The sequence below is a fragment of the Cariama cristata genome, unplaced genomic scaffold (genome assembly GCF_000690535.1).
Source record: "Cariama cristata isolate BGI_N322 unplaced genomic scaffold, ASM69053v1 scaffold9623, whole genome shotgun sequence".
NCBI lineage: Eukaryota > Metazoa > Chordata > Aves > Cariamiformes > Cariamidae > Cariama > Cariama cristata.
The window spans coordinates 39,599-49,184 of NW_009608919.1; the positions used below are offsets into that span (position 1 = coordinate 39,599).

Below are 9,586 nucleotides of genomic sequence, written 5' to 3' on the forward strand. Positions count from 1 at the left end.
AATATAGCACTCAATTCTCCACTAAATGTTAATAAAAATATTTCACATTTATATAGCATTTTTTCCAGAATGCAGAAACTTCCAAATTAAGAGACAAGTTTTATACTTATTGGAGGTACAGAGCATTTTCTTACACAACAAGAATTTACGTCGGAGTTGGTCAGGAAAAGAATAGCCCCATGAGTTCAGCCAGCTATTGTCAATGGACATTTCAGGCCTTTGCAGCAGGAGAAATGTTACGTGAATTTTTTAGACCTCCTTCAGCACCATCACTAATGGTTGTTCTGTTTGTTGTGTTTCCTTCATTATTTTGTCATTTCTATCATGACATGTGCATTTGGGGAGAGGTAGGGATCGGAGATCCCACAGAAGTTGGGTTGCACTGTCATTGGTAGGTATTGAAGGAGTGGAGAGAAATCTTTTGGGCAAGATTATTGATTTTTGGTGCTACATTTTTCTATTCTCAATCTAAGAAGGGATTATTTTTGGAGATTGTTCAGTTGCTTATTCTGAAGAGAGGTAGGCTTAAGGATATAGCAGTAGAGAAGGATACAGACAGACGTGAATTCCCCTGCCTAGCAGGATGGACAGAGTCCACCTCTGCCCTGCAAGCCATCTAACAATGTGTTCTGCCTGGTAGGTCCTGAATCTCTTAGCAGGAAACTCAGATGAACATATTAGCTAAATTTGTCCTAGTTATGGCAAGCTCAGAGTAGAGATGGAGTCAAATGGGTCTGTCTGTTACTGTCTGTGCAGAGACAGTGTTAGTGGGACATTCAAACATCACAAGGTACTTCTGAAAATCTTTCTCATACTGTACATTTTAGTAAAAGGCATTATTTATAAATTGTTGATCAATCACAAAGAAAATGAAGAGCAAATATGACAAGAAACAACAAAACCCCCACCAAACCCCCTTTTTACATGCTTATTAAAGTAATTGTTACAATAATAATCTCATACTCCCTGTCTTTTCATCTCTACCACAAGGTAAGGTATCACTATGGTTGTGCCCAGGAGTGTGACATTCAGATCTATTTTGATGTCTTATTATTGCTGTTGTTGTCTTTTTAGTTTGCAAATCACAGATCTGTATTTCATCTCCTACGTCAAGTATTCAAAGCTCTGCTTTGATCAATGTAAAATGCATGTGCCTCTAACACAAGGTGGGACCTTTGTTTGGGCCTACAATGTAGTTATTTTAAGAGCTCACATGTGAATCTCTGATTTCTTAATCATTATTTTATGCTATCTTTCTATCTTTATTTTATCTTTATTTACCTTTTTTTTTTTTTTTTTTTTTCCGCTATCTTTCTATTTTTTTTTTTAGCATCCTACAGAACCTTTGAGGCCCTTGGCAATGTAGATGCATAATACAGCTGCATTTCAGCTATGCAGCAACTTCTGGGGACTTCAGGATTTACTCAAGCAGTGGGTATTATCCTCCCTGTACAGACCTTTAAATACAAAGTCCACCACATCATTTTATAACTGATCCTTGTACATTACAAACAAATAATACCCTAATGAGAAGGGGAATAAATAGTTGAACCTTTAATGTTTCTAAAGCCTCAGCAGAGCTACATTTTCCAAACACCTCATAAGCATTACAAGAGAGGCTAATGATAAGAAAGCAATAATGACATGAGACATTTGACAGTCCTCTGACCTTCAGAAAGCGCATGGGTTTATTGTTTTCAAAACCAAACGGAGTTATCCAATTTTCTGTTCCTTATCAATAACTAAATCCAGTGATAGGAACTGATACATACCCGACATCTGTGCATGGAATATGCTGGGGCCAGCCAGTGCGGGTTAGCTGGCAGGAACTTCTGGCTTAGACTGAAATATAGAAATGGAACTCCGCAAAACCACCGGGTTTCTGTGGTTACATCTGCTGAGTTGAAAACTGTACCAAGCCAGGAATATGATGATCTAGGGCTCTTTTTTTAAATTTATTTCCATTTCTTTCTCAGTGGCCTCAAGAGATGATGTACCAGGTCAGACCTCCTGCTGGCTGTAATTAGGTTAGTTCCAGCGCCTTCAGCTGAGGAGCTGAGCTGAGGAACATTTGTCTCCATCTCATATACGAGCAATGTGTCTAATGAGGCCACAATACACTCCGGAGCTATTTGAGGGCCATAGTCACCTCATTTCCCTCTAAGTCTTTGTGTCTTGTGTTTTATTGGGGCTGGTTCTCAACTTTCACAGCTACCTGCCCAATGTGCATTTTGGTGGTGCGACTTTACTCAGGTTGACAGTCTTTAGGTTGCTGAGTGCGGGCTCTGACATGATTGTGTGGTGGAGAAACCACAAGACCCTTGTACTTTACCCTTAATCTATAGCTCCAGAATCAGTTTAAGTCCAGTTTCCCCCATTACAGCTGCATTGTCCCACCCACAAGCAGTAGCAAAGCCACATCTTAATGTTTTGGGTTCATTTTTGCTCACTGCCTCAGCAGAGGTAAACAGTCACTGGGAAGTTCTTCCTGTCTCCAGGAATTAAGGATGTGCCTCTCTGTCCTGATTTATTAACTTTTGAGACAGAATTTAATTTTGCAAACTGTCTCTCTCCTCAGTCTTTGCATTTATTTTTGGCAGGAGCAGTTGCCTGCGGCACGAGCACTGAAGACTAGTTCAGTGTTAATAGTTGTCAGGGAAAATGAAGAGGCTATTTCTCACATCAGACTTTCACCCTGCATGACAAATGCTAGGTTGAGCAGATTAAAAATCAATGCATGGTACAATATGTCACACATAAAGCAACTACATGCTATTAATTGGCATGCTACCCATTAGCTGCTCTTAGTACATATGTCTATGTGAGTGGAACAGAAACTGGTGAAGACAGGTAGGTCAGAACCTCCTTTATTGTAAAGTAGCACAGAAGCATTGGAACTAATTGAGATACGCTGATTTGTAGCACCCATTTACTTGGAGAAGGGTTTGAGATCCCTTTTTTTTTTTTTACTAAAATGTGATTCAGCTTGTGTTTAATTAGAATGAACAGCAGAGATACTGTGTGATACGTCTCCCCCTGCAACCTAAAACCTTTTTAATCACAATGATGACTCATTTAAAAGCATGATGTGGTTTACAGAGTGATTTTTTTTTTGTACTTCTTTTCAGCCATCTTGGTGGCGGATTGTTGATTGCTGACCTTGAGAATTTCGCGGGGAAATGACTTGATCTTAAGATACAAATTAGTTAGTGGTTGGACCTAAAAATGGTTTTACAAAGAAAATGAAAAAAAAATGCGAAGTCTGAAGTTCTTCTTCAAAGCCATATTAGGGCTGGGAAATGTTTGAGTGCTCTTCAGGAAAGAAAATTGAGCATGATTTTCAGAAGGCTGAGTCGGAGCAGCAGTGTTACGAGTGCTGGGCACTGCCTACACCAGGCTCTGGGCACCAGTCTTCCTTCTGCAAAGTCTCAATCACCAGCAAAGGCAGTTTTGTCCTGAGGATAAAACAGTCCAGAGGTCTTCCCCAAAATTGTTGGTAGATTTCTGCATGTTGTAAGAATTACCCCTATTAAACAGACCTTCCTGCAAGAGGTAGAAACAGAAAAGGAGATGTGGACAACACAAGGGACTTGGCTGCTGTGCGGCTGGTGAGGCCACCACCCTGCCTGCAGGTTCTGCTCAGCGCCTCTTGTGCTACAGAGCGGGCAGGGGCGTTAGAAAGAGGTACAGGACAGCCATTTTATCAAGGGAAATAGTGTCTCCCAGTAACTGTCCAGGTAGAAAAAAGCAGTTGAAACAGAGCAGAACACTGCAACAAACTTTGTTATACGCGTGCAAGGGCCTTTTGGATACCGAATGTCTTTAAGTACAGAAAGCACAAGCTCTGAAGTGCAGAGTTTTGAGGAGATCCAACACTGTTCAGGTGCACAAGACCTCAATGACTACTTGACTTCTGGATCTGGTGATATTGCAGTCTTTGGCAGTCACAGGTTAAGCTGCAGATGTAAGATATTGACGTAATCTGTAACGACCCCATTTAATCTAAAGCGAGGCAGAATTACATTTATCCACAGGCTGGGTTTTGATCACTCAGGCATCGTGGGTTCCTAATTTGCTGATATCTCTTGTGTCATCTTTTTTCCTCTCTTTCATTCCTTTTATTCTTTTAAGTGGTCTCCAACTCTCCCTGCTTTTCTAACATCTTTTTTTGTGCCAGAAGAAAATACACATTCACTCCTGAAGCTTGTTTTTTTCAATGCACTCTTCACCTGTGCAGAACCTGGGATCAGAGCCTTGCTAGAGTTTATCCTACCCTTGTCACTACCTCTGTCCTCCTTAAAAGAGGACAGAAGAGGCAGTTGAGCAAATAATGTGCCGTTTTGGGACCATGCCCTTGCTAGCTGTTATGGCTTTCACAGGCTGTAAGGTGCTGTGTGGAGTCTGTGGAGTCTGACATGCACTAGTCAGTCAGAGCTTAGGGATAATGATGCTCTGAAAAGCTCAAGCATTTTTTTTCTTTTAATTTATATTTTAGTCACAACCTGGCCTTGTTCAGTTCAGAATGTGAATAGGCTTGAATATGTTTGTTTTTCTTTGGGTATCAATATACAGAGGTTATTGTACCTGGACACATTAATGACATTCAGTTGCTTCCTGATAACTGCTCCATTAATGTCTGTCAGCATGCACCTTCTCTGCCCATAACCTCCTCGCAGACAAGACAGCTTTCCTAGCAGAACAGAGATGCTCAAAAATATCCTGCTTGCACAAAAAAAAAAAAAAAAAAAAAAAGGCAAAATGTCAAGATGTTCCCAGATGAGATGCCCTGAAAGGTTCATGACGCAGTAGTAGCTGTGAAGAAATGCAGATGTGACAGATGGCTGACAGTTAGGTACTTTGTCTACAATCCCTCTGAACTAGTGGCAGACACCTTCTTAAAGATAGTGATTACCATGAAAAGCCTCTCCCCAAAAGTGGTACTTGCAGAAACCATAAGATGACATGAGAGATGCCTGGATCCTTTCTATTAGTTTCAGAGGACAAATACCATAGGTCAAGACTTATGGAATAATAATAATGGATTAATACAACAACAAAAGAGACCAGAGAGTCTGAATAAAACAGACTTCGGAGCCTGGAGCTGGTTTGCTGCATTAAATGGGCAAACTGCATTTGCTAAACCATTTGGTAAAATGGGCTGAGGCAGCCGTTTGAGCTCAAATAAATCAGGCAGAAGCTGCCTTTGGGTGGCTGAAGGGCTGGCTCTAAAGCAACCATTTGGACTAGTTTTCTCTGCCTAGAACACAGACTTATTGCTCCCTGGGCAACCTTCTGAAGAGATATGGCTGTGACTCTGTGTCTCCTCTCCAGAAATAAACAGTACATTACTGGTATCAAGATGGTAACCACCTTCTAGACATGCAGCCATTATTTTTCTTGGACCACAGAAATGATATATCCGAGGTAAAATAAATATATAAATAAATAAAGTTGCTCACAAAAATGTTTTTGCCCGAATAATTAATTCCTCAGCAAATTTTCCCATACTAAAATATGTCCTAATGAGCTATCAGGAGGAGAGGAAATTCATCACTGTACCTCACAAATATCAACTTGAGAGCACTGCTCATGTCAGATGGCATAATTAATGACTTGAGAGGGAGTATGGAGCAGCACAGCCAAAACCACAGTCCCCATCAGTCATTCCACATCAGTCCAACTCATACAGTGTTATTTGATCTACAGAGGATTAGCCAGGTGACTAGAAGGAGATATGGGGCTGAAGGGAATACAGGGAAATACAGTACATCTGATCTTGATTTATCCAGGTTGGTTTTCTGCTTATCATTGAGGTGGCAATGGAAGTTGATCCTGCAGCCTGTTTCAGGTTTTTGTGACTTTTTTTCAGACAAATAGAATTTAGAAACTTTGGACTTCACCCTCCCTGATGCTGCGCACGTCATCTTCAATCCCATGTCAGTACATGGTCCCCCTGGGGTTTCTTCCCTACAGGAGATGAGAGTTCAATTCCTGTGCAGAAAGCCCAAGTGGGTGCCCTGGAGTGGGCAAACGCCCTCTGAGCTATGGGCAGGAGGTTCGGGATGTTGCGTTCAAGATGCTGTTGGTCATGTTGTGGTTGCAGTAGGAAGACATCTGTACTGTGCTTCTTGTGCTGGTACCACCAGAGCTGGGGGAATGTACAGCTTCCTCTTGTCACACGTCCATCTCTTCTCTCTGTCCTGGGCAATCACAAGCACTACCCCGCTGGCTTTCTCCACAGTGCAAAAGGGACCAAAGGCTGACCACACGTCTGCTCCAGTGGTAACCCGCTCCTAAAGACATTTATAGAAGCCAAGGTATGGGGTGGTGCTTTGGAGGAACAACTCTCCCTACTTAGATGGCAAAGCTGAGACAGCAGGCTAGTAATGTCAGCTGTTGTAACGAGAACCTGAAATGACCACAGCGGGTTAGACCAAAGGACCATCTCACCTGGGATCCCATCTGCAAGGACAGCAGCACCACTACACAACAGATACTTGATTTAGGGAAGAATGGAGAATTCTGACAAATGCAGAGTGATCTTTTTGTAGCATTACTTTCTCACGAATCTGCTGCTCAAGGACTTGCTGAGCTGAGGGTTACTTCCCCAGCTCCATGGTTAGCAGCCCTTGATGGGCTTTTCCCCATTAGTTTCTCTAATCTCTTTTTGAACTGGTATTTTTTTTCAGCCTCTGCAGTGTCCTGTGATGAGTGCCACAGAGTAATTATGTGCTGTGTAAAATATGTGCATATTTTCCTCTGTTTTAAAATTTCTGCCTGACCTGTATATCTGATGTTCTCCATTCGCTGTGATATGAGAAAGAATGAATAATCATTCACCTTGCCTTGTACCTTTCACCCCCAGTTTCACCATTTTAAGGAAACTTAAGCCTATTTAAGTCTTCTTTGTAAAACACCATCAAATTTACTCCACTAAACCAGCTGTATATTTCAAAGACCAAGTTCCAGCCTAGCGCAATCTTTTTTTTTTTTTTTTTTTTAGGATTTACATGACATAAAGAGAAGAATATGAGAAATCCAGGTAGCTGCCAAGTGAGTGATGGCTGACAGGTTTGATTTCTACCTCTTTGCTCACTCCAGTGTGTGGTTGCTCCATCTGATGAAATACTGCGCTTCAGTAGCTGTCGGCCTCCTAAGTGCAGCTGTTTTATGTGTCTGTTAACATTTGCAAATGCCTAACTGTATTTTCTGAAACTCTCTGATAAATGATGGCTTGAGTTTGTTCATCAGCAAAGACAACTTTATATGTTCTACAAGTGACCCTCACGTTTCACTTTTGCAATAACCCTCCTGCAACAGAGCCCTGTGGTTGCTGGTGGTGAGATCTGAGTGTTGGGCTTGCCTGAGGCAAAGCGCCCTTGGCATCTGCTGGCCCCTTCTGTGGGCTCCAGTGTAAGCAATAACTGAGCTTTTACGTTGGTGTTGACCTCCCAAGTTAACTTCAGAAAACATTATCTGGCAAATCTGATGTGTTAGATTTCAAAGAAAAGAGTTTTCCAGCTCAATCCAGGTCTGATTTCCTTCTAGATAAAGGACAAAACCCTCTGGGAACCCAGCACTGCTTGGAAGCAAGGTTAAGAGCAATAAACTCTCCTCCTTACTTCCAGATGGAAATATCAGTGAAATTTTTCTGCTAGGAGTGCATGTCTATCCCCACAGGGTCAGGTCAATGCTCTATAAGTCATCTTGCAAAACTGAAATACAATTTTTGATGCTCAGAGTTGGGTAAGAATCAGAAAAATGGCCTGACACATTTCATATATACTGACAAAAGCTTTTACGCAAGAAGCAGGATCTGCACAAAAAATACTTTCCTTGTATGGATAGAGCAAGATTTCAAGATAATATGCATTACAAATGATTTACAATGAAGTTGAATTAATGTCTTCTCTGAGAATCCCCCCAGCACCTGCCTCAGGACTGTATTGTAACCTCTTAACAGCACAGAAAAACAATTGTTTTGTTGCCCAATGGAAACACAAACCTGAAATCCCATGGGCAGTATATTTGGGGTCCCAGTCCCTCACCTGCTCCTCTAAACAGTACTTGGGAAGTGGCACAGTGCCTAAAATGAGCGGAAACACCCTGGGATTAAGAAGCAATCTGAGACCTGCAGTTGATCTCAGAGTGGATATAGCTAGGAAACTGGATTAAGAAATGACTTTACCTGGAACTGGAGATGAATTGCAGTGTCTTATGTTGGAAAGAGGAGTCATGTTTAGATGGAAAAATGAAACTGGGATTGAGGGGAAATTCTAATTTGGGATTAGTTTAATTTGGATTTCTGTGTCGGGGAGGGAACTAAGCACAAGTCACATTCCTCTCTCTGATGCCTTTTGCTTTCTTGCATCCTGGCCATGCAGTTTTGGGCCCTACAGCTGAGGGGATGCTCTGATGTCTTTCCAAGAGTGGTGCAGGACAGGAGACTGGTTCCTGTCAGTGCAGATCAGGGTGAATGCTCAACCCTGGGAATCGCGTGAATGGCGACTGTCCGTGCCATGCATGTACCATTGCTGTGTTGGTCCGTTCTTAGCTCAATGTCCAGCTGGAACTTAGGGTTATTTTCTTTCACTTCTACTCTGTCTGCCAGCCAGGGAACAATGCAGGTGATCCCAGCCCTGGGCAGCCCCTAACTGACACCAAGGCTCAACAAAAGTTAGTCCACCCCTGGTGAGCCCTTGTTGCCACTTGCAATATTTTGTTGGGGGGCGGGGGGGTGACCAGCTGGGCTAGGGACAAAACCACTTGGTCTGCAGGTCCCAGGGTGGCTGTGCACCCTGACTCTTATTGCCACCATCTCAGGTTGACGGCCAGATTTTTAGAAATTGGGGCCAAAACTTGCTGGGATCCAGCAGTCAGGATGAAGCTGTTTGGCATTTTTTTTGCAGTGGAGGGCTGAGTGTCAGGACCACCAACATGGGTGACATCAGTGTCCTGTGTCATTAGGAGGATACTCCACTGAGAGACGGTAGTACTCAGCCCTGCTGGGGAGGCACGGACTGATTTAACCCCCTAGGTGCCAGGATGTATCAACGGCCAGATTTTTCCCGAAGAAAAGGGATCCCCACAACAGCTCTTCCTCTCTGCTCCTCCCGCAAGCCCCAAAGCCATCATCCCGGCGGCGGGAGAGGCAGCAGCCGTGTGCGGAGGAGGCATTGCATTGCATTGCATTGCACTGCGCATCCTCTCTCCCCACCCCCTACTGCTGCAGGCTTCCTCCCTTCATCCCTCCATCCTCCCCCCGCTCCCGCCCTGCATCCCTCCCTCTTGCATCCCTCCCTCCTGCATCCTTCCCTTCTGCATCCCTCCCTCCTCCATCCCTCCCTCCTTCCCTCCCTCTGCCTGCACAGAGCCGCGGACATGGCACTCAGCAATTTCCTCTTCGCTCAGTGCATCTGCTACTTCCTGGCCTTCCTCTTCAGCTTCATCGTGGTGGTGCCGCTCTCTGAGAATGGCAACGACTTCCATGGCCGGTGCCTGCTCTTCACCGAGGGCATGTGGCTCAACGCCAACCTGACAGTGGAGAGGCAGCGCTTCACTGTGCAGGAGTGGGGGCCTGCGGCCG

At 43.6% G+C, this 9,586-nt stretch overlaps 1 protein-coding gene across 1 annotated transcript in view; it reads left to right on the forward strand.

Annotated features, from left to right (window-relative positions):
- The first annotated feature begins 9,381 nt into the window (after positions 1-9,381).
- The window catches only part of TMEM179 (transmembrane protein 179), a 9,177-nt gene continuing 8,972 nt past the window's right edge, over positions 9,382-9,586 (forward strand). Inside the window, exon 1 of the mRNA XM_009697337.1 lies at positions 9,382-9,586. This exon is cut by the window's right edge and continues 112 nt beyond it. Coding sequence (XP_009695639.1) covers positions 9,382-9,586 — 205 coding nt within the window.